At 27.5% G+C, this 27,651-nt stretch overlaps 1 protein-coding gene across 1 annotated transcript in view; it reads left to right on the top strand.

Moving 5' to 3' along the window:
* Positions 1–27,651, top strand: part of LOC129613465 (breast cancer anti-estrogen resistance protein 1) — a 105,603-nt gene that overhangs the window by 18,980 nt on the left and 58,972 nt on the right. The window contains exon 2 of the mRNA XM_055527547.1: positions 24,541–24,684. Within this exon, the coding sequence (XP_055383522.1) occupies positions 24,541–24,684 (144 nt within the window). The remainder of the gene's footprint in view (positions 1–24,540; positions 24,685–27,651) is intronic.

A 27,651-nucleotide genomic window follows, 5' to 3' on the forward strand; every position in this document is an offset into this window, starting at 1 on the left:
TAGACTGAATGTGGTACAAGTTTTCCTATTTCTTTTTATTCTTATATATGAAACAGAATAATAATTACTCCAAGTCTCACCTGCTATATTAGTAAAATGTTATTTTATTTTTGTATATATAAGTATGTTATGGCAAGTATTCATTAATCTTTAAGAATTGAGAAATAAATTTCAATATAAGATCTGTAGCCTATAACTAATAATAATTGGTTATTATTACCATTTTACATTTGAGAATTGAGAAATTGAAATATGATGTGCTAGTTAGTTTCTTTATTTGAAATAAATATTAAGAAAGTACTTGTGTATGTAGTTGTATTCGAGTGATATATAGACATATAGGTACATAGTACATACATATTTGTTGTATATTGCAAAAAACAGTGATTGTCTATAATTTATTTGATATTCTAGTAGGCACACATTGTTATTATATTCTTATATATGTACATATATGTTTGATTAAGCATCTATATTTATTAAAGATTATAATTTATAATCTTTTTCCTGAACATAAATTTAACATCCGTTCTTTAATATCATATATCTATAATTTAATATTAAAAATATATTATGTATAAATATATATAATTTGCTATAAATCCAGGATATTTTAATCCAGATTAATATTGCGTACATATAGCATACCCAACTAGCAATTTAATTTCTTTAAATAGTTTCTATTGCCAGTTTAGAGACGACATACATAAATATATAGAAAAAGTATTGATGTTCTTTAGAACAGTTTTTACAATATTGTCACTTATTATATTCCGATAATCCGAAATTAATTTATAATACTGTTGAATTAATTTTTTTGTAAGTCTTATTTTACAAAATATACTATTGCGAACCATTTGTAGCTCTGCTATTGTAGTAATATAAGAGACATATGTATATAAAAACAACATGTCATCACGATTTAGTGACACTTTTATACTGCTCTATATACCTCAACGTTCTTTTTTATATATATAGAGTGTTAAGTGTAAATATCGATTTGCTGTCCATAGGTTACAGCGTTAACATACAGATACGATTTATAACGAAATATTGCCTGATTTAAGATGCTAACAATGAGTTAGTTTGTATTGAGAAAATAAACTTCACATACCAATTTCAAAAAAAGTAATAAGCAAGTTTCTTTCCGTATTACTAATATGCAGCTAAAATTGTTATTTGGGATATTTATTACGTATTATGCTCTATGTTTGTATATTTTAGGCGGGCTATATAAGATTTGATAAATTTATGAATGTTTAACAGATTTTAATGATTATTTTTAAAGCACTCTATTATATAGAACACCTGGTTAATCTGCGTATAATTTATTTTTCTATAAAAGTATGAGAATAATAAAAAAATATATTTATTTTCTTTTTATTTATCAAGACATTACAGTGTCATAAGTAAAATTAATGATATTATATTTATTTACTTATTGGTTTTTAAGTTTGTTTTTAAGATGAAAAATAAATTTATTACATTTTTATATTAAAATATCAATTTGTAAATAATAAATTTTATTAATTGATGATTTAATAATAGGTTTTTGGAGTGAGTTTCTCACTTCCAAAGTTATTATTAAATACTTAAACAACTTAAATTTAATTAGTAGGTAAGTAGCTCATAATGTTTAAATTATGATTTACGTGCCTGAGGTAGCAAATAAATTTACTTTAATCCGGTTCAAAACATCAGCTGTCAGAAAGCTTTGTTTATCTGACATATTAATGATTTGGAATAAGCTCAAGCATTATGGGAGCAAAATCTGAGTAAAAATTCAATTATGTTCTTAAAATTGACATTGATTTTAAAACTCTCACATAAATAAATCAAACCAATAAATCTTTTTTGCATTTACACATCAGAACATTTGTGTTGTACGAGTAGCTTTTGCAATAACTCAAACACAACTACATATATTGTGAGAGCTGTCATTATCTCAATATTTTCTTATATGTTGTATTTCCTTATTTTAATAATATTCCTCAAAAAAAAAAAAAGAAAATAGAATTTTTTAATTTACCTTCAGTTTTTCTCTCTAAATTTCAATTATAATTTTTTCAATTACACTTTTGACAATTTAAATGGAAAATGTCATTTAATTACACAATATTTTATTCAAAACAAAAATAAATTCATTTCTCTCCATTTAAACATTCTTATGAAAATTTCATTCTCATTTTTCAATATTTTTTTTCTTCACACTCTCATTAAATGTCTGGTATACAACTGTTATATAATAAAGATGGCGAATAAATCATAATTAAATGAATTGGAAAGATTTTCATTTTACTAAGAGTGACACAATAATTTTCTTTTAAAAAAGTTTTTATACCTGTTTAATATTCCATATGTAATTTGTTATATATATATATACACAGGTATTTTACACATATAAAAAGGAAATAAAATATTATTATGTATTTTTAAGCACGAAGAATTTTGTTTAACCTGACATTTCCGGTTCATTTTATTTTCTACATCATAAAATTCCATAAATTATTTTATAAAAATTATTGAAATGAAAAATGTATATGAGAATAAATAATATAAATTAAATATTTAAATTAATTAAAATAAATTATTTTTAAAGAGAAAAATTAAAAAATTTTTTTCCATGTTAGTTCAGCAACAATTTGACAATTTATAAAAATTGAAAAATACGAGTATCTACATATTTCTAATATTTATTCGTAAAATATTCAAAGTATTGTAAAAATATTTTGAAAAATTTCAAATTTCTTTAAGATCTAATACTTTTTAGATCAACATCGATTGATGGCGGTTTTTCTAAGGTTTTAATATTAATATAGGAATTTTGTGTTTTGCTATTCAAAACAACCTTTTAAAATTCTTATTAAAAGTGTATTAAGATACCTATACAAGACATCAAAAAAAGACGAGAGAGAAAATGTCAAAGGTAAATAAAATTTCAACAAATATTAAATAAAAAAACAAAAAAGCAGAAAAAGAAAAAAGCGAGAAACAAGAAAATATTTTTTTAACCTGAGAAAATATTTAACATGAAAAAGTAAATAAAAAATTTTATAAAAACAATATCCAACTCTTATATGTTCAAAGCAGAGGCTTAACACTGTGGTGGTAATGTGGTATATTATTTTAAAAAATAATAAGTACAATATATTAAATTCTTTGGACAGAGTGTACTTTATTAATTTCAAGAAAAACAAAATTTATCATGAGATTTTATTAAATTAAATTCTTGGAAATAGAAGTTTTTAGATTTGGTATTGAATTTAGCAATTTTATTTGAAATTTAATCAGTTCTGTTATGAAAATTATATTGAAAAATTTCAAGGATTTCAAGGTAAATGTAGAATATGGAGTGAATCTTTTATTAAGTTGAAATATAAAATCACAATAAAGGTTGATTACACTACAATCCTCAATAAAATTGAGGATTGTAGTGTAGTTAACCGCTTTAAAAATCTAGAATGATTGCAAAAATTAACATTGAATAAACATAGATATATTTACAAAAACAAGAATAACTCCAAAATTCACTGTTTAAAGAAGTGCCTCAGTAAAATTTTATTGAAAATTTTTATAACGAGTATAATGCGGTAGAAGCATTTTAAAAAATCACACGAAATGAAATATTTCTATAAAATAAACTTCAAATGAGAAAAAGCTCTATCATATATTCCTTAAACCACCGGCAGATTTAGGCAAATAAGCAGCCATGAATACGGGAAAAGAAAAACGAACTATGCAAGATAGTAAAAAAAATTTCCCTTTCGCATGATTATATATATATATATATATATATATGAAATGTACTAATGGCAACATTCAGAAGGAGTTTTGTATTACGACATATGCAAAAAAAGAACTACTACGACATCTATAAAAAAATTATTAGTGAAAATGAAATAGGTACATAAATACATAAAAAAACTGTCACTTAATAAATTTTTACTTATTATTTGGCTATTGCATTTTAAATTATAATACCCCATGTTAAAAAATTATTTTCTCGGTAGTATAGTGGTAAGTAAACCCACCTGCCGCCTTATTCCCATATTATAATTAGTAAAAAATTGTAATACGTTTGACGTAGCTTCGCCTTCTACGCTTATTCTACCCAATTCAATACTTGAAGACTTTCAATGAAACATCCTATATTTTTATTCATATTGTTTTTGCTTAGAAATAAAAAAAAAAGGAAACAACCCAAGATCATAAAATGTCAAGTGCCCATTTGATGATGTGTAGTGTATGTATAAATGTAACTACATATATATTTATGTACGTATTGTATATATATGCCAGTATATCACAAACAAGTAAATAATATTAAAATATTTTAGCTTTTGTTATGATCTACCCATATTTAGAAAAAAATTATATGTGGAAAAGACTCCTAAAAAACAGAAATAGAAAAGAAACGTTTTCATTGAACCTCAAACAAACGCAAAAAAAAATTAAAAAGAAGAAATATTCAAGACTTTATTGTATCTTAATATCATCAACTGTTGGGTAGTCATCATCGCCATCATCATCACCAACCAGCCAGCAACAACACAACATAATAACAACAGCTACAAAAACAGAGAACAAAACAAAAACTCTTTCTTTATCATATAGCTTTTAATATGACTTCATGTGATGCAAATAAAACAGCTATCTATCTATCAAGTTAGAGTACCTACCTATCTCCAGTACCTAGCTAGTACCTATAATAACGTTATTTTTTTTTCTATTCTTTTCTTTATTTTTGTTTTTCGTACTTTAAGATATAACATAAATGTTCGCATATTCGCGTACATTTACTGTTATTTTATGGAGGGAAAATATGAAATTCTTATATATTATGGTTATATATGGCGCATTATTAATGTCTTTTTATTCATACATTCATAAACATCATAGGTGTAGATATTCTTTTTATGATAAACTAAGGTAAAGAAAAGAAATGTGAAAAATAAAATAAAAAATGTGTTGAAGTTTTAATGGTTGAAAAGTTTTCTTTTTCTTCGTTTGTTGCTGCTGCTTTCAATTTCATATACTTTGAATCTCTTTTTATTATTTTGTGGTAAAAGTCAAGGAAAGAAGAAAATGCTTCAATTTTTTTATTTCCCTTCTATTTTAGTATATCTTTTCCATTTTTTTCTGCTTTTGTATTAGTATAACTCAATTATTTCACTTTTATTAAAATATATTGCATTATTAAGTACTTGAATACATTTAAATAAAATATCTCGGGGAATTTTCAAAAACCGAGTTACATATAAGTGTTATAAAAATCAAGCTGATTAGCGAACAAATATTTAGTTTTAAATTCTGATAACAAACTTTTCGAAATACTATGCTGCTTTTGAATGATAATCCTATACTAAAAAGTCGTATTGTCGTATTGTGAGTGTCTAATGTTAAAGCGAAAATAATCGCCCGTTCAATAATAATTGCCTTAATGTAGAGTTTATGCCTGATAAATTAAGTACTTTCCGATCGTCATGCTACAGAATAATTAAATTCGAGTATATACGTATTTATATATTATGCCAACATAAAGAATTACGGGGATACAAAGATCATTCTGAAACCCTAATGCAATACAATTTTTAAGTTTAATATTTTATATATATAATAAATTTTTTCCTCGGTAGTATAGTGGTCAGTATACCCACCTGCCTGCTGATATCCAATTCTTATTCTTTTTAAAGTTGTTGGTATTTTAATTAATAATCGCACTTTTAATCAAGCTTCAAAGTCAAAGGCGAATTCAATCAAATATTTTTCAAATAATTTATTACTCTCTCTCTCTGATTTTTCCTTCAAAAGTATTTTAATAACTGTAAAAAATTAATAAATTAAAGTTAATTTAAAAAATGAATGAATTAACAGTAAAATAACGAACAATTTAATGACTCAAATCAAAATTGTATTACAAATAATTAGAAATTAATATACAAATATCTCATACCTCTGCATTAAAATGAAATTTACCTCTAATATTAAGTACATAAATAGCACTTAATGAATTTCCGCAATTCTAAGTTCATCTCTTCCTTTAATAAAAGCGTATTTAATGAACCATGCGTTAAAGTAGAACGTATGAAAAGTCTTATTGTAATATTTTGGTAGCTTCACTTCACTTCTTAATTAAGAAATTTTATGAAAAAGTATATTGTGATGTTTCTAATTATTGTTATCATTAAATGCGCATTTATCTAAAAAAATATAATGTTATTCTTTAATTTTTACTGTTATGCTACTGTTATTAATTATTATATACCATTCTACATTAAACAATACATATTTTTAATGTACATTCACAGTTACTATAAGTAATATAGATTGTGTATAACAAATAAATCTTTCATACATACGAAATCGTTCCGCTTATTTTCATGATACTGAAAACAGTAAAAAGCATAAATTATTCATCTCTAACCTATCGCACTGTTGTATAAAAGTATAGTGTTTATAATCAGTTTGCTTCGCACCCTCCATTTTAGCAAATTGGTAGTTGAAAGTGTCATTTTAAAAGAGAGCGGTTTAAATTCTTTTGGTTGTTTTGTTTTCATTCGTTCGCCGCTTGGATTTTAGATAATACAACAAAGTTTGTCATTAATATTTGAAAAGGCAATACGCAGTCATGAATATTTTTGTTATTCATGTTGACATCTTAGACGTCATTAAAAATTATTATTAAAAAGTTACCAAGCCAACACCTACAGAAGCCACCAAGAAATAGTTGGAGGGTGTTAAATCTCATCTCATCGCAAGTTCCCATGTGGACTAATAATCATATTGTAACTAATCATTTCGGCTGCTTCAATTACAATTTACAACATATTGTCTAAAATTGTTGAACAAAAATCTATAAGACATGGTTTTTTTGTGAAGACTATCCGATAAGATGACATCACCAGTGTGTTAACAGGTTTATTTTAAGGAACGTACGGACTCCTTTCTTTCAAATTAATAAATCAGTTTCGTTATCTTTCACAGTAGTAACTCGTGTGGGAATATTCTAGAACTAGAGGTGCAACTTATATAATATTATAATTTACATTATATATATACACTTTTTGTATACGAATCTTATAACTTTTTAACAAAATATTTCTTTTTAAAAGCGAGTTATTAAAATGATAATACAAAAATGTGATTTGATACTATGCAGTAACAAAATTTTTCCTTTTTAAAACAAATTGAAATTAATTTATTTTAAGTTTTATGTATGTAAATATTATGAAGAAGAATCAAAAGAATAAATGAATTAAAGTGAAACTTTATTATTAAAGTTTCCATATAAAAAAAAATAATGAAAAAAAATTTAATAAAAAAATGGCAATACAGCAAAAATAAAAGAGGAAATGAATAAAATTTCTTTTCGTTTTCTTAACAAATTGTTTACTTTTTTAATTATATTTTGTATTTTTGCATTAAAATTTTATGATTTTCATTATGAAAAGTGTATAACAGCTAGTACTGGAATTGAATTACTTACGGAGTTGTTTTTTTAAGTTAAGCTCAAGGTAATGATAATTTCATTACATGCATGTCATGTCAATGCAAAATTGCCTTTTCAAGGATTTAATTAAAACAAAGTTATACAAAACAAAGTTTACTCTGGAAATTTCGAAGGAAATTGGAAAACGGGCGAATTGTGATTCATTTCTAGATATGGTAAAAAACATAACTGAAAAAAACAAGCTTCAATGTTATTAACTTACGATCCTCTTGAAAAACCGCACAACAATATCCGTTGTAATCAAACGGAACTCTTCAGAAGCTATAGAACTCTTTGTGAGAAGCTATAGGTAGGACTGTGTTTAGTCGAATTATCTTTGTTCCAAATCTCAATCCCCTCTGTAGAACTGGGGACGAACGTTTTTAAGCGCTCTATTATTTTAAATTTGTATAAATCTTAAGGTTTCAGACACTTTTACTTTTGCTCTAACCAAATTGATTGCTATTATTGTTACCAAACTAAAATTGAATATGATAAATATTTATTTTGATATTATCACAGGCTCTAAATGAAATTCGAAAGGAATAATTACAATGTAAAATAAATAAATTTTTTTTCAATTAATTTCATTTTATATAATTAAATAAAATTTATTTTTATAATTTCAAATAATTTGACAAAATTTAATAATATAATTATATTTTCTTTTTAACATAATTTGTACATAACCTCATTATTAATGTTATAAATTCAATGCTCGAAATTCGATAAATTAAATGCACTATAATTCAAACGTAAAAGAAAATGGCTATTATTTTAGAAATATTTTTTTTTTTAATTTATTTTAATTTTATTTGTTCATTCAGAATAAATTGATTTTTAATATGGTGAGTGAGCAAAAAAAAAAAATTAACAATAATAATTATTTTAAATTTTTATTTGTGTTTTTCATGCAATTTTCAAACAAAAAATACCACAATCACATTTTTTAAAAAAAAAAATTTATAATTAATTTTTGAGTACTCAACCAAAAAATAATTAAAAAAAAAATCTAAACGCCACACTCAATTTAATAAAATTTGATAAAAAACAAACACACACAATGAACCACTAACCCATAAACTCAGTTAATTTATTAGTGTTTTTTATTTTTTTTAATTTATTTATTTTTATATTGTTTTAGAAAAATTTAATATAAATAAAATTTAAAAGCTTGCAATTTTTTTTTTACATTTTTTGTTTAAATTTAATTAAATTGTCATGTTATTTTTCTTTTAATACTACAATTTTATTTCGTTTTACAAGCCATTATTACGTGTATAACAGTTATTCTCTTTCATTTTTGGCAAAATTTACCATTTAAATACAACGATTAATTATTGCTTTACGATACGATTCACAATAGAGCGAATAGTCACTTCTCCGCACTAATTCAAAATAGACCTTGCAAAAATTATTATTTTCTAAATACATATTGTTATATTATATAACAGAATTCTCTGCTGATATACAAAAAATGTTAACCGCACTCCATTATGCATTTATGTGTACCTATGAACGAAACAAAGTTAGTATATACTTACCGAATTATACTGGAAGGAATGAAATCGTCATCATAAAAAATTAGATGTAATAAAAATAAAAATTGAAATAAAAATATTGTTGTGGCGCGACGATGTTAATACTGGTTTATGTCCATGCTTACGGAAAATTCAATTACATTTAGAATTTTTTTTAATTTTTTTTTTCTTTTTTTTTATCTATTTCAATTATTTTATACCAAATTGATATTTTTAACTTGAATGAATTCTACATTTTTTATTTAATTTTTTCTTATTTTTCTAATTTTTTTGCTTTTTTTTTTGGCTAATTCAATAAAATTTTATAAATAAATTTGTCTGAATGAACAACGGGAATATTATTTTTGTTGGCGGAAGTATTTTGACTACAGTATTGAAAATTTAAAGATTTTAAAGGATAAAATTAAAAATTGAATATTTTTGTTACGCAAATTTTCTTTATAATGTATACATTACTCTTGGGACTGTACTCTTGAATAATATCGCATAGGGTCTGAGCATATTATATTCTTTCAGTATGAAGCTTGTTAATCTATTGAATGGGTTAATAAGGGAAGAAAAATTTAAGTAATATTAGAATCTTTTTTTTTTTTCCTTCTTCAGTCCTAGGAGGAGTATAGGGCTAGTGCATGATATCTATCATGCCCCAGTTTCTATAGTCATAGAGAGTTAGCTAGGTAGGTGACTAGCCTACCGTAGTTTTTATTTATATTAAATATTTCATTTTTTTTTATTAATATTTACTGTTTATTTTTCTTAGTCTTTAGTATCGAATATTATGAATATTTGAAAATTACTTGTATAATATTTATTAGTATTGTATATTAAGTTATATAATATTGAATATAATTTTTAATTTTTGAACCCGAGACCCTTCGGTTAAAGGGTCGGTGCCATAACCACTGCACCAATGGTCAGATAATATTAGAATCTAAGACATATTTAATTATTTTCATTTGCAGCTCTCGCTATATTCGGAAGTTTATCTTTTTGAAATGAAATATTATAAATTTGGCATGCGGTAAAACAGTGAAACGTACACGTATATTAAATGAACTGCCTGCAAAACAAAGGGAAATTTAAGTATTACGACTGTCAAAGCAGCCAATAAAAATGTTCGATCAATAAAAGACAGAATAAGCACATTACTTTAGTGTAGTAATTACTGTTATATGAAATAATGTAGTAATACTTGCTTGTTATCGGCATGTTCACAATTATTATTTTTATTATTGTTTTTGGTTGGTTAACAAAATTCACTCAACCATTTCCCCTAACAATATTGCGTACAATTTTTGCAAAACATAAAATTCAAATTAATTTAAATATACAAAATAAAATATGCAATTGATTCAAATTTAATGATTAATTCAAATTCAATAATCCAAATAGCGTACAAAATATTTTTATTTAAGTATTGCGCTAGGTTTATTCAAATGTAAAATAACGGTAACAATAATAAAACAAGTATTGCCGTGAAACAAAGAAATTTTTTTTGATATTTTCTCTCCCTTTTTTTTTGAAATTTTCAGTGCCTGCAGAAAAATTATAAAAAAAAATCTAAAAAAGAATTTTAACCATCAGGTATTTTCTATGTTTTTTTCAAATTACGTTCGATTGCGATTGAATATTGAAAGGAAAATTTTGTATAACTTTAAGTTGGAAAGATAAAAGTAACAAAACAAAACTGTTAATTTAAGTATGAAAAACAAAAAAAAAATTTTATCGAAAAAAAACGTAATCATATTGAAAAATTACAATAAAATTTTTTTTTTCGATTTTTCATGATGTTTCTATTTTCTACGGAATATTAAGACGGAAGTCTTTTTAGACTTTTCATGGAAAAAGACAAAACAGAATAAGAAAACAAAATGCCGAACAACAACAACAACTATTCAAATAAATTTTTATACAATGAATCAATTAGTACAACTTATTGGAACTGAAGTATCTTTGACAGTTTCTCTTTATTTTATTATACAAAAATAAAATAATACAAAAAATGTTTTTTTGATGAGCGTTGTAATCTTTTGTATTATTTGATTGGTTTTCAGTATATTTGACTTGAAATAATGAAAAGTTAAAAGAAAACAAGAAAAATTATGAGAAGAGAAAATTTGTTTTCTTTTAAAAAAAATTTTCTCGATTACAATGACTTGCATTATCAAAAAAACAAGAAAAAAAAACATCTACAACGAATTTGTTTTATCATAGATGAACGCGTCATTATAACGTTTGTCAGGTTAATCGTGACACTTTGCCTACACAATATTGTTGCTTGCACACACAGGTTTTCAATAAGTAATCGTATTTAGAATGAGAATAAAAATGATTATTTGAGAACAATGCAACAAGTTCTGTGCCGTAAACCCGTAAATATTATAATTAATAATTTATCTGCAATTTTAAAGCGAGTAGGTGGTGCAGCGCATATAGCGAATTTGATTACTTGACTCAAAAACAATACATTTGTAAGTTTGCAATAAACTACAGTTTGACTCCCAAATATAAATGCAAATCGGCTGTCAATTTCACTTATTCAGCAAATTTGATACTTAATTCAGCTATTATAATTCCTTAGCTGAATTGTGCAAAATACATTTTTACTGTAATTTTGAAGTCAGGCATTATATTAGTATTTTGTATTTAAATAAGCTTGAATATTTTTCAAACGGCGTAGTAAGATCAATTGCCGAAAACCTCTGACACCGTTTTAGTACGCAATTCAGCTTATTTGTAGATGTTATTCAGCTTAATTCAGCTTTCGAAATGTAATTGCTGAATTGTGTAGTAATACAGTATAATCGTAATTTTGAAGTTTTTATGCTCTCCTTAAATGGTAAGAGTAAAATGAATTTGTTAAATCTTTATTTTTCATTATCATTTTTGATCAGAAATTTCAACATATACCGAAAGTTATTAAATTTGTGTTGTTCTAATAAAAATCAAATATTTACTTACACATGATTATCTGATTTTCTTATTCAGTTAAACCAAAACCAATTTAAAATTATGCATTATATACAATCAAAATCACAACCCAATATTAAAAAAGAAATTAGAAAAAAAAATAAAATAAAATTATAATTTAGAAAAGAGTGTCGAACCCTAATCAACTCAAACTGAAAAGAAACAATTTTTTCATTTATGTTTTCTTTTTTTCAATTTTTCCCTTAAAATCTCTACGGTGATGATAACCGAATGTTTTTTTTGCAGCAGCAGCAATTTGAACGAACGCTTGAAATATTTTGAATAAATTATTAAATTAAAGAAAATTATAAATTAAAATACGCAGCGTGAAAGTGTTTGTTATACAAACCTTAGCTTGTATTTATAAGAAAATATTTTTGAAAATAAAAGAAAATCATAATAGCAATTTAAGATAAAATTAACGTGTTTTTAAAAAAATTATGCTACAAAATTATTAGCACGCGTTACATAAATTAAAAATAAAAGAATAAATATGTAGAGAAGAGCATTCATTGGATATGTGAATGTGGGTTGATTATTTATTATAATTATTATCGCATAGATTTTATAAAGAAGAAATATACACAATTCTTAATTACTTATTATTATTAAAAATGATAAATCATCTTTACGGCATTTATAATCTTAATAAGTGAAATATTTCAAATAAAACTTTTATAATTAGTAAGATGATAAAAAAAAAATTGAATTTATAATGAAGATTTGGTTAATAAAATTTCAAATATACGAGTGAATTTAAAAGAGACTTGGAGAAAATTGAAAGCTATAATGGATTTAATGAAGATAAAGATTCAGTAGCCAATAAAGCAATATTTGATAATATTTTATGGGTTTGTAAAAGGTCAAAGTTTTTTAATATTTCATACTTAGTTTTAATAAAAGAAATTTTGAGATCAATTCGATGACATGTGGAGATTAATAGTAAATTTTGCTTAGTGTGGTTGCAAACATGCTGCACCTTGTTAGTAACGTGGAGGCACCCCATTCGTTACGTCAGTTAATTTTGTTCAAATTTTACGAAAGAGTTTTAAAGGCGTTGGTATGTGAAAGTGAATAAATAATAAAACATAAGTATAAGTGAAATAATCTCACTTGCAATATTGTGACAAAAAGAATTTACGTAGAAAATGAATAATTATTAAAATTATGATTTGTTATAGGTAGTTTTATATATAGTATAACTTCGTAATTATATTCACAGTTTCGTCAAAAATCATTGAGAGACAAAAAGATTATTGAGCGGACCCAGATTGAGCGGCGGATCATAATCCAATTCAAAATGCACCTTCTCTTTCTAAACCTAAATTTTCTGGTCAAACAGTCTAATAATTAGAGTTCATACATTTCATGAAGGAAGGTAAATTTAAGTCGAGAAGGCTCAATATTTACATACTGTACCAAAAGTTTCCTACGTTCCTTGTTTCATTATTTACTTTGCAATATGATGGGTGCAACCATCATATATAAGAGAGCAACCATCATATTATAAAACACCTGGTTCTGGAAAGCTTGTATTTGTTTTATATGTGTTTTCTGATTACAACCCCATAACTCTACGCCATATGTCTATATATTTAGGCTTTATTATTTGGCTATATATCAACATTTTGTTGTTCACGATGATTGTGGTTGTTACAAAAAAAACCTTAAGCGCGACTTTAAGAAGAACTCAAGGATTCGAATTTCTAATTGAGAACTATGTATTTGGGCGGATATTGCTTGTAACCACAGAACATATATGTCGAAAATTAAAATATTTAAACAAACGCTCTTATTCCATGTAACGTGCTTTCTGACTTAAATACTCTTATATGCCTAATTCCAAATAATTTAATGTAAAGTTTAAAATAAAAATAATTTTAGATATTTCGGAATTTTATTCAATTTAAATTTTACTTAAATAAAATTCTTAAAATTTAACATTTTTTAAACATGCTATTCTTAAGTTTTTACATCACTTTTTAAAAGACATCGTTCTTACTTCATATAATCTTAATATAACTTAATCTTTAGTATATCTACATAGCTATACCTACAATTATTTGAATTTCTAAAGGAAAACAGAACAATCTCATTCCCATTCAATGAAGAAGTAAAAGAAAAATATGCAAAAATGTTTCTTAATTGCACATCTTTTTCATAATTTTAAATTCAAAAATTAGTGGTTTCATAATTTCTAATGATAAAAATATTCTCACAGTACACATAGGGGGCACGAGTCGGAGGAATGGATACAAATTTAAGATTTATGCAAATATAAATGTTATTTTTAATTTTTTTTTTAATTTCTTTTATAGCTTACACAGAAACAAAATATCTTGGTATTTGTCGAAATTTCCATAGTTACTTTAATAAATCCGGGAAATTTTTTATTCTTTATTTTTGTCTGTATTTAAAATACCTTTGAGATGATATTTTTTGCGATTATACTGGCACATAAAACTCGTTATTAAATTCTTATTAAAAAAATGGCTAGAAAAATGAATGAATTTTTGCTTTGCTTTACTTTGCATTACCTTAGGGGGGAATAACAAAAATTATTCATTTTTGTAAACTTCTTTTCTTTTAATGAATTTTTTATTTTGTTTCCAAAGAATATAAAATTTATGCAAATTGGTTTAATTTAGACTTGGATTTTAAACAATTACTAAGAGATTAGTAAATAATTTTTTTAAAAATGTAGAATAGGAGAATATAACATTAATTATTTAATTGAGATGAGAAAATTTTGCTAAATTTTTGTATAATTTACAATTGCAGTAAGAAAAGAGTATTTTCCACAATGGAAAATTGTAGAATTAATTATGAATTTTAAAATACTTTATTTGGGAATTGCTCTGCATTGTACATACTATACACTTGTAGCTGTAATATACCGTTAAGAACTTTACAAATCATATAAGGTAAAATCACAGGAAATGCCATATTTAAATTATAGCCCGGAATTGTAATACATGCAGGGCTGCAGTATAATTTTAAAAATGCATATTATGTGACTTTTCTTAAATGAGTAAATTTTAGTGTAATGTTAAAAGAGCTATTAAATTTTGAATATACTTGTGTAAAACTTATACCTGAAATTTCGGTCACGCTCCTTAGATTACTTCAATCCATTAATTCAAAACATTTTATTGACGACTCCGAAGTTAAACAGTATTCATTTGCATGAAAAACAGTTTAACAGCTCTAAAATTGTAATTAATTTAATTCATTTGCAACCTTATACACAAAAGTCTTTGGTTATACAAAAAATTTACTTGTGTTCTCGGACTCAACTTCAAGAACTAAAAACAAAAACTCACGATTACTCATTTTTCAATAAGTATTCCAATAAAACTTTAATTGGTTAGATTTTCTTTGAAATCATTCCATTAATCAATGTACAATTTTGTTATTTTAAACCTTCTATATTTAATTTTTTACTAACTACGAATAGAAATCAAAACTTTTTTTTATATACATATATTGCTCATCATTTATTATTATTTAATATTTAAGGATGAAATGTCTTTTTAATTAATCATAATTTTTTTTTAAATAATCAAACATCATTTTCAAATATAACAATAAATTGTACTCAATATTTTTAAACACGAAAGATTAAAATCAATGGAAACATTTAAAATCATTAACGTTCAGACATAATATATATGTGCTCACAACACACACTTATGTACATATAAATCACTTATCTTCCATATTTTTTAAATGATATTTAATTAAAATTTTACTTTTATGATTCGATTCACTTAAATATCGACAATTTAATTTCTCGATTCGCAAATTTAAAAAAAAAAAATTATTTGTACACTTACGTGTGTATGTTCTGTCCCAGCAGGAAAAATTGTGTGATTTCTTTGAATTACTCAAGGGTTCGTGAATCATTAGTTCGGCTTAAAGTATATACTGAAATTTTGACACCTGCTCAGAAGAAAATAACAGTAATAGTAAGTAATCAATGAATGCAAGAACTTATAGTTGATTATTTCGCTCAAAAATTGTGAGAGAATTATTCTCTTCTAAGTATAACTTGTACTTGTAAAAATTCTCTCCAATTTTGAATTCTTAGTAAAATAAATATGTCAGAGTCAGATCTACTGCACTTCGATAAATTTTTTACCAATTGTGAACTTTTTCCCTCGATCAATTTTCCCTGTTGAGAGAACTATTTACTATCAATGACATTCCGGAACAAAATGTCAGAAATGAAATGAACGTGATAAATTAGAAGAAACTGTTCAGGAATTTTTTCATGCGGAATACATCAATGAATTTAAAGACAATTTTTCCTATTTATATATCAATATTGTTACATAATATGCATACATATACACACTACTCAAAATAACATGAAATTATAAAAGTTGACACGCTATACGGTTATTTTTATTGTCATGCATTTCATAAACGTTGTCAAATTAAAATCGAATTTTTTTACGTTATATAGAAGTTTAAGAAAATTGCGTTATATTTATAACGTAACGTAAGTATACAATATACGTGTACAGTAATATTCTTGGAATATACAAACATGAATACATTTAATATACTTATACAACAGTATCGCTTGTTGTTTTGTTTTGTATATTAAAAATCGGCCTTCAAAGTCAATTCATTTTTAATTTGCGAACCGCGAATCGATGTTTAATTTATCATAATAATTTTTGTATTTTTTTTTCTATTTTTATTTTTGTTTTCGTTATTCATTGTTTTATTTTATATTTGCAAATAATGTTTTTTTTTGTTAATTTTTTTAACATACAAGTGCAAATTTTTTTTGCTGTTGTTTTCTTTTTGTTTTTGCGGACGTCGAAAATTTATATTAACAAAAATTAATATAGGTATAAATTAAAATTATTTACATGCCAACATTTGAATGAAAAACGTGAACAAGTAATTTGATCTAGTGTAGAAACAAAAAATAATAATAATTATGAAATAATCAACCAAATCTCGTACACCGGTACACATACAACCAATATGAGTTTTATATTGTATGCCCACCGTATGCAGAAAGTATGCAACTAAAAAACAAGTTAAATTTCTAAAATCTTAATCAATATGCTATATAATTATTATATTAGTTACAATAATTTAATTTTAATTATATTTTACAAACACACAAGAGAAAACTCATACGGCGACTTGCATCTAAAGTCAATTATAAATTTAAATTATAAATTTTTAAAATGATTTGTTGTTAAACCACAAAATTTATACCCTAAACAATTTTATTGATTAATTAGATCAGGTTAAAAAAGTATCGATTATAAAAAAAAAATTGAAAAAAAAAAGACAAAACAGATAATTTGTTGGTGCCATTTAAAAAATATACAGCGCAATAAATTAAAGCTTTTGCGGTTTACATAAAACACAATCAAAAATTAAAATCAAATGCCCAGACATAGAACAATTTAAATGGAAAAGTTGCATATAGCGTCGAGTGTATAAGCAGTGCCGGATTTACAATATGTCTGGGCTGAATACGATAGTTACATATATATAGTATACATATAGGTATATGTATAATGGTTATAAATTGAACGGAATTCTCTCAGTTGTTTGTATAAAATAGAGAAGAAATTATTGCATTTAATTTACAAAATTTTTGTATTTTAATCTAACAGTCTTATTTAGGTTAGATTCGGTTGTCGCTGCTCCCCGAAGGGCACACATAGGCCAACTAGGCCCGTTGTGGTACCGCAGAAGAAGTGGTACCTCCTCCCCCTCGTCACAGCAACTCCTATAAAGATCATTTGCGGGCGGCCCATTCTTCTTGCATGTTCGCCGATCAGACAATGGCCCGTCAGTACCCCACCACAGCACCGATATCCTCCCTTATGAGAGAGATCATATCCCTTGTGCGACGTAAATGCAGCTTTGGCCACAAATTCCTTGTCGCGCTACACGTTGCTCCATTAGCCCATCTAAGGTTGGTGCGCTCTACTGCCGCGTTGCGCAGCAGCAGTCCTAGGGTTCTTAGAGGCATGCCCAAGTTCACCTTTTCAGGTGGAATATCCAGAGTAGTTCCGTGCCTCGCAAGCTCGCCCGCCTTGCAGTTACCCTTAACTCTACTGTGTCCGAGGAACCAAACCAAGTTTATTTCGAACTGCCCTGCCATCTCATTAAGAGACGACCTGCAGTCCCGGACCGTTCTAGACGTGGAAACCTCAAAGCCCAGTGCCCTTACCGCGGCCTGGCTGTCAGTGAAAATACTGACGCCACCAGCCGATACGACGTTGCACCCAAGCCAGCGCAGAACCTCCCCAATTGCGGCCACGTCGGCCTGAAATACCCTACAGTGATCCGGCAGACGGAAGGAGAGCTCAACATCTAATTGCTCAGAATAAACTCCCCCACCCACCCTGCCATCAAGTTTGGATCCGTCCGTGTAAAAATGTACTGATCCGTCGCCAGTACCTCTCTCGTTCAGCGAGGCTTCCCTAAGTGGAATCGAGGTTCCAAAGTTCCCCGTGAGTGAGAGCACCGGAGGCACATAATAAGTTGGCCCCAAAGCATGTCCACAATCCACGAGAACGGAAGCATGCCCCTAGAGGCGCGTAGGGGTGGAGCGTAATACCCCACCAAGACATACCATCGCCATTCTTTGAATCTTGCTTATCAGCCTGAGGCCCCCCGCTGTGTGGAGCGCTGGCCACCACACCAAAACGGCATACATCAGGATCGGCCTCACCACTGCGGTGTATAGCCAATAAACCATGCTTGGTTTAAGGCCTCACCTCTTCCCGACGGCCTTCTTCCATGAGTAAAGCGCAATAGTTGCCTTCCTTACTCTCGCCATAACGTTGGACCTCCAGTTCAACTTTGAATCAAGAATTAGACCCAGGAATCTAGCCTCCCTGCTAAAGGATAAGCGAATGCCGTTGGGTGTCGGCGGAGTTATTGTTGGTGTCTTATATCTCCTACTGAAAATAACCAGTTCCGTCTTTTGTGGGGTGATAGTCAATTCACAGCCGGCAGCCCAGCCAGACACGAGGCTCAGGGCCTTCTGCATCAGCCCACTTAGGGCATGAAGGTGCTTTCCAGACACCGCAACAGTCAAGCCATCAGCGTAAGCTATCACCTTGTAATCCTCCCCCTCCAGGCATACCAGTAATTGATTAATTACGAGGTTCCAGAAAAGAGGAGAAAGCACACCTCCTTCCGGGATGTCCCCGCCAACGGAGCGTTCAATGCATGATCTCCCAAAGTTAGCCCTGATGTTTCTACCTGACAGCATGTTGCCTATTAGAGCAATCAGAGAGCCATGAATCGCCTGAGCACTGACAGCGCCTGAGTGATAGCCCACGACTCGACATTGTTAAATGCGACCTCAATATCCAGGAAGGCAGCCATTGTATACTCTCTGCAGTCCAAATTTTTCAATGTAGTGTATCAAAGAATGGCCGCTTCCGTTGACCTCCACTTACGATACGCATGTTGTGCCGGAGATATAAGCCTTAGGTTAAGGTTACTCCTTATGTATACGTCTATCAACTTTTCCAATATCTTTAATAGAAAAGACGTGAAACTGATAAGTCTAAGATCCTTCCGGCAGCTGTGAGAACTTCTCCCAGCCTTAGGGATGAGGACCACCTTAGCAACATTCCACGATTTTGGAATGTAGGTTAAATCTATACAGCACTCATAGATAATCTTAAGCCAAGGAAGGATGACCTCCGCAGCGCATTGTAGTTCTGCTGTACTATGTCGTCAGAGCCAGCCAATTTAAACGGATCAAAGCCGCGAATGGCCCAGAGTATTCCCCCCTCAGTGATCACTGCTCCCGCGCACCACTCGCCAAAATGACTATTCGGAGCATGCTCTTCGCGACCTTCAGGAAAGTGCGTATCCAAGACCAGTTTTAGAGACTCCGAAGGGGAATTGGTCCAGGAGCTCCAGTGAGCGTAGAAACCATACTGTCGAGGTCCGCCGGCGTCTCACGACGTGAAGGGATCTCGGGTCCAAGGCCAATCAATCCGCCTGCGGTTCCTAAAAGTCAAAGGAGAATTGTGCCTAGCAACGAATTCAAATTCTATATAGCGATGGTCCAAAAAGGAATGCTCTTGCGATACTTTCCAGTTCGTAACCGAGCCAAAAATAATTTGTGAGGCAATGGTTACGTGTATAGCCTCCTGCCTATTTTTAAAAACGAATGTAGGCTCTGAGCCTCTATTACATAGTGTGAGGTTAGTACTCAAGATAAAATCAAAAAGTGACTTACCTCTAGTGCTGGTATCCGAGCTTCCCCAGATCACGTGATGTACGTTGGTATCGTTGCCAATGATGAGACCAGTGCCAAAAGACCGCGTCTTCTCCACCAGGTCTCTCAGATTGCTAGGTGGAAGCATCCCCTGGGAATCATAGGGCAGGTATACTGAGGCCCACCAGGAGATTCTGCCACCGACCTAGAAACTGACTGCAGTCAAATCTTCATTGCTGTAAAGAAGCAACAGAAAAGCATTTAAGTTACTTTTAATTAATATGCATGATCTTACCTTTCCGTCGCTGTTGCTATAAAACAGCTTATAGTCCGCCGTCCTGAGTCCGCAGATATTTCCACCTGCCAGCCAGGGTTCCTGGACCAGAAATATGTCTTTCTACCATATTTTATTCTTATGGACAGTCTTATTTACCATATCAGGAATAAATTTTCACCAATTTCTCATTCCAAAAAATCGAAAAATACCGGTAATTTACGATTACGGGCTATAGTCAAATACAAACTGCCCTGAAAATCTGAAAGCCTTGAAAATTTTTTAAGAATTTCTTATAAACAAAGTTGATTGAAGAATCGTTACTTAACGGCTTTAATATTTGCTGCTGTTCATCATTAGCTTAAACTCTTAGATTTCCTGATAAAGTACGAGTACATCCGGTTCTGTGCATAAGCGATAAAGCTTAGTATATGGAAATATAAAAAAATCTTAAATAAATTTTTTGAAAATTGAATGCTTATGAATCATTCAATTTTATAATAGTATAACAATAATTTTATATGTATAATAATATTAAATATTTCACTAAGATTTAATAATATTATATAGTTTTTTGCATACATATATATACCTTTACGTACAATACACGTCAATCTTTTATAGATTTTATTTATTACAATAAGCTTAATCAAAATTAATGTGAAAACTTGTAGTTTTTAATTTCTAATAGATATTTTCTGAAATTAATTAATTCCATAATGGTAAAGCGCCTTATAAATGCATGTCAAAGCTTTAGGCAATAATTTAATTTTTTTTACGATATTGTAAAAATTGCAATCTAATAATTTAGAATTTATTTCAATTTGAATTAGCTAAACGATCTTATGTTTACAATATAAATTTACAGCTTACAAACATCACACCACCGCAATTTATTACATTAGCATACTGCTTCGGTAGAAATAGGTTAAAATTTCAAAATTTTAATATTAAAATATTGTGCAACATTTTTTGAAATAAAACAATATTAATAAAACTTATTATATAAATTAAGAATTTTCGAAGACAAAATTTCTCAGACACTTAATTTTATTTATTTATTTATATAACGCGCCTCCCGACGCCAGGGTCATTTTGGGCTTACAAAGTTAATTTACCTTAATAAAATGTCTTGAAATTAAGTGGCTTAAATAAGATACAAATGCTCTTAATAAGATCGATATTCTCAGTTATCGGAAGTAAAATTAAATTAAATTCATTGGAGCAGGACTCCTAGACCTTCTAACTAAAAAAGAAATATTTCGTAACAAAACAATCTCCGCATCTAGGTTCTAAAGCTATAATCTGGTCTCCCTATCCGTAAAAGAATTGCCACCAGCTATGCTCTAATGACCTGATATCCAACACTATTCCAATTCTTTTACTGTAAGATAAAATAATATTACGAATTTTGAGTAATTCGTCCTCTCGTTTTTTTGTTGGTCTCATTATTCCAATGAGATTACTCTTATATGATAAAAATATTAATTCTAAATAAAATTATGACAAAAAAGAATTAAACAATAGTAATTTACTTACAAATAAAATAAAATTTTAAAATACAGAAATCAAGTGCGATGCACGTACGTGTTTACACTTTAATTTTAAAATGCGCCAATAGCTATACTATAAAAGTCAAGAAAAACTTTAGACAAGTTTAAATTATTTGCTGTTTTCTATTTTTCTCAAAGTAGCAACAAGCAAAGAAAAACTTTAAGTAAATAAAAGAGAAGCACAAACACAAAATATATGAGAAAAATTGGAATTAATCTTAATTTTGATTTATAGATGTCTCTTACGTTTGATCATAAGTACTTACATATAAAAACTTTTTCTTTTTATTTTACACTAAATAACGGAGAATTATGTTTTTCGATTTCTTATTTTTATTTTCTTGTCATTTATTTCAGCTTCTTTACTTCATTTCCACACTATAATGTGCTGCCGTATACTGCGCATATATGCGCAATTTGCACATACACTTTTTAAAATTTAAGTACCTAGCTAAAATTATAGATACCATATGGATTGTAAATTGTAATAACTTAATATTAAATGTTACTGTCATATTGCTGTACTTGCATACGAATATAATTGTACACATACTTATACTCGTACACAATATAAGAGCGAGTATAACTTTAAGTACATATGCGTTCGTATAAAATTTTTTATTATAACAATTTTAATAATTTTAACAATATATCAGTATTATTACTATTACATTTCCCGTTCCTATTATACATAATATCTCTTCTCTTTACTCTTAAAATTCAAATAAATTTACATAAAATAAATTAGTATCAAAGAAAACTGTAACTTTATAATACTCGCATTGTTGCTTGCCTTCTTGTTTCTCTCTGACTTTAAAGAGATGTGTGTGAAAGGTGTGAATACTTTTGTACATGCATGTACTTTTCCATACGTAATTGTGTGTATGTATGCTTACATATAATATGTAACTAGTTTTGTTCTTTTAAATACTAAATTCTAATGATGTACTCTTAAACTTTTTCTTATTTTAATTTTTATAAATTATGAGTTACATGTTATGAAACTTGTTAACCTCCCTGTGTTTTTTGTTTTTCTTTTTATTTTTTCCATTGTGTCTTGATTTTTTTTCCCCTGCTTATAAGTTCATACATACACCGTATATTTCTGCTATTTTTTTTTCCACCAACTTTTACTGATTTTTAAATATTATAAATGTGCTTTACGATGCTGTTTGTTATATTATGTACTAGTAAAATACATATGTAAGCAAATTGTAGATAAAATACAAGAAGGAAATTTCGTTTTTTTTTGTGTTTGAAATTGAACAGGATAACTCTTGGGTATACAAGACGTATGTTTGTGTTTCTAAAAGAATGCTTTTAAAAGTGTGTTGAATCTAATTAGTTCAATCAGACAACATGATTCTCACAACAAAGATGTAGAGAGCGGAAGTTTAACATAAACTGGCTCTTTGTTTATTTTGAACAAAATTTACTTTAAGATTCTAAGAGAAAATTGGGGAATTGGAATAATATCAGCTGTTGTTAGTTAGGCGTAAAATGAGCCTTTTTAATTAATTTGTTAGGGTCTTGCAAGCCTTATTTTCTATAAGATGCACAAAAGATATAAAGTTCTTCAAGACCTTTTCAATAACTATTTCAATTTTTACTAGAGAGTGATTGTTCTGAAGCCGAAAGTTACTTATTTTCTGTTAATTTTTTTACCCCTGAAGGATTAATTTCGAACTTATCTATTTAAGGTATATACCTCATGAAATAATTGCCGTATATTTCGATACAATACTCATTTTCTGGAAACAATAATGAACGGCCTACGTTTTGTTTTATGGAAAATTTAATCGAACTTTTTAAAAGCTACTGTAGTAACTTTAGAAATAAACACAAATTTAGTACTCCAACATTATGAATGAAAAAACAAAATCCACTAACCTCAATCTTAAAAAGAAAAAACCCCAAAATACTTGTGCGTATAAAAATGTTATTTGAAAACATGAAACAGAATGACTTACAATAAAAGTGAGAAAGTAAAAAATAAAATAACATTAAGTACAAGAAAAAAAAGAAAACAAAATTAAATCCTATGTACCGTTACCCGACACAATACAGATTTTCATCCCTTAAATCCCCAAAATTAATGGCAGACTGTTACTCACAAACAATTTTTATTTTTCATAACTTGCATTTATTACTGTTACAATTTACTTACAATAAAATATAAAAATATTAACCCCCAACTTCCTGATGTTAATTTTTTTTTATTCTTTCTTTCATTTTATACACAACTGGAAAAAGGGGAGAATTTTTTTTTTTCAAAGGTTACAAAAATTTTAATACGAAAACATTTTTTACACTTTGCATACCATTTTTACCATGTTCTTATATTTTACTAACATTGTAATACCATTACCGTTACTTTATTACGATGAATAAAAGAAGAAAAAAAAAGAAACCGTTTTGAATTTTCTATAATCGAATTTTATTTCTTATCCCATACTTTATTAATATTTTTTTATCCTTTTTCTTTACAGAAAATTTATGCAAAAGCAATATATGACAATATTGCTGACAATCCTGATGAATTGGCATTCAAAAAGGGTGACACATTAACCGTTTTAGAACAGGATATTGAAGGATTAAATGGATGGTGGTTATGTACCTTAAGGGGTAGACAGGTAAGTGTAATTTTCTATTTTATAAACATACTTTAATAATTTCTTATATATTGTAATGTTCGACATAAATTTATACATATAAATTCGAACTTATATACAATATTAAATTATAATAATAAAAAGTACATTGGTATAAAAGTTTGCACATACACACACATATTTAAAAATTATAGATACTTACACAAAATGATTATTGATTATAATTTTATGATTAGAGTAACTTTAAGCATATGCTTTAATTTTATCTTTTCTATTTGATTATAATATAATGTTAAAAGAAAGTGTTGCCGTTTTATATTCATAAAAATTAAAGTGCAACTGTCGAAACATACTCAATCTGTTATATGCTTATACAAAACTCTAATGCAATTTATTAAACACACAACACATCATACAAAAGGTTCCAGGAAGAGCAGCAAGAAAGAATTAAAATTTAATTCTCTTTTTTTTTTTAAATTTGCTGTGGCTTATTTAGTAATTATTGTGAGAGAGAAAATAAACTTTACAGCTCATAATAATATAGTTTAAATTGCGTATTGTAATGTAAATTAAAAGCGTACTTAAAACTAGGAGAGAAATTATGAAGTAATAGTGTTAACTGAAGGTTTGAGACAAATACGAATTAACTTAAAATAATGTGGCTCTGCATCTTGTAATCCAGAAGTCAATTAATTAAGTAATAAATTTCAGGCTACCGTAGCGATCGTTTACTTAAAAATTGTGTTTATTAACCCGCTACAAATCGTACTATTCATAAACCTATATCATAAACGGCAACTCTATTTTTATCACACTTGTACTTTAAAACTTTTTTTTCATCTTTTCCTTATTATATTTTAATAATTTTATTATGTTGAAAGGTGTTTTCGGTTTATTTTGCATAAGTATAACATGCGTTGTCAATTTTTGTTATATGCTTGTATATTTTAAAATTATATTTTAAATAAATAAATTATTATATAAAATATAATATAATAATACCAAATATTATATAATAGGTATTTGTATAACATGTAATATAAAATATATTTTGTGGGGAGCTTTAACTCCTTTTCTTATGTATATGTGCTATGCTTAAGTTTTCAATGGTAAAAATAAGATGTTATTATCCTTATAAGGGTTTTAAAAAGTATAAAAAAGTAATTTTAACAAAATCGTTCTCGAGGGATCAATTTACTCAACTATTATGATAAGTTGTTATACGAAATGTATATTCTTTGAGATAAGTATACAAAATATTTAAATATTATACATGTATAACAGTATAATAACAATATTTGTATGCAAATGAGAATATATAAGCATGTATGTAGGTGGAAAATTCTTAAAAAATTATTGAAAGCGATTAATCATGTTTCAGTTTTTCGTTTTTTTTTTTCTCTCTGTTAAGAAATAAATTTGATATTTGTGCTTTGAACGAAAAACCTATAATATATTTTATATTTTATTTTTGCTGTAAAATTTTCCTAACCCTTACGGATTCATCAATTATATTACCCCCCATAAATATTGAAGAAATTTATTTTTTAGAAGGCATCAATATTAATTTTCATAATAATTACATTTTCAATATTATTCTATACAGTTGATATACTTAAGTATGTGTACCTATTGTGTCTAACGCTTGAACAATATTGAAAAGTAATTTTCAAATAAATTTTTGTACACTCTTAAAAAACACTATAAAATTTAAGTAGTTTACAATTTAATATTATGGTTATTTAATTTATGAAAAACAACTACACTGCAAACTATAAAATTAATATACTTTTTAATAAATCCAAATTTATATATTAGAAATATTGTAATTTTACAACAGATTGTTAATGAGAGAAATGTTCAAATACTTAAAAACTTTAATTTTACAATTAAATTTTATGGTGAAAACTCAACAATAAAATCAAATTATAATAATTTGTTATCTAATAAAAATTGAATTTAGGTTAAGTTACAGGATGGTTGAAATAACAGGTGGCAACTTTATAAATTTCGGGCCAATAGAAATTTGGTATGAATTTTGGGCCAATTTTGAGCCATTTTTGAGCCAATTTTGAGCCATTGAGTATTGACTCTTATATAGAAAATATTTCTATTTAAAAACTATTTCATTCCTCCTTTAACTATTATTGTGTAGGTAGTTACGGCTGTAAGGAGAGTTATTCCTGTCCAATAAGAGTCGCCAAACCACACTATTACTTATATATACTGAGAAAATGATTGAAATTTAAAATTGAATATGTTGTTATCAAAAGAATGCTTTTACTATTTTAGATATTTCCAATCTTCAAAATTTTTCCTAAAAGGATAATACCTAATTTTAATTTAAATGTAACACTGCTCCAGCTTCAGCATGGGGACGGCGGGGGTAGTATGGGTCACATTTCTTTTTGCCAGGAATCTTAACTAGTTTATTAAAGACTTGGGCTGGTTCAAGGCTGACAATATTAATTGTGTTCAATTTCAGGCATTTAGTTTTGTTGGTGTTAATCTTCAGGCCGACTCCCGTTGCTTTCCTTTCTATGATTTTTAATTTGATCTGCATATCCGCATATATATGAGCTAAGAGGTACATACTCAGCCTGCAGGTCAACCCCCATTTGATACCATTCGGCGTCGATTCTTTTCATTAACTCATTCAACACTATGAAGAGGAAAGTTGATAGAGGATACCCCCACTATCTATCACCGCTCTGTTATTAACTATAAAATGTTCAATAAATTTTCAATTTTAATAAAATGAAATTCCGCGTCTTAAGTCATTACTAAGATTCTAACGTAATGAAACCCTGATAATTTTTATTTTAATCAAGTTAGACATAAAAATAAAATTAAATTGAATTTTTATGAAAATTTCTTATAAAATTGAATTGATCCTAAAATCCAGATATGAAGGATATCAAAAAACAAAAATATAAAGTTCATTATTTTTTAAAAACTATAACTTTTTTAAGCATAATAAAATTTTAA

Source organism: Condylostylus longicornis, unplaced genomic scaffold (genome assembly GCF_029603195.1).
Source record: "Condylostylus longicornis isolate FDR11 unplaced genomic scaffold, ASM2960319v2 ptg000084l, whole genome shotgun sequence".
Lineage (NCBI taxonomy): Eukaryota > Metazoa > Arthropoda > Insecta > Diptera > Dolichopodidae > Condylostylus > Condylostylus longicornis.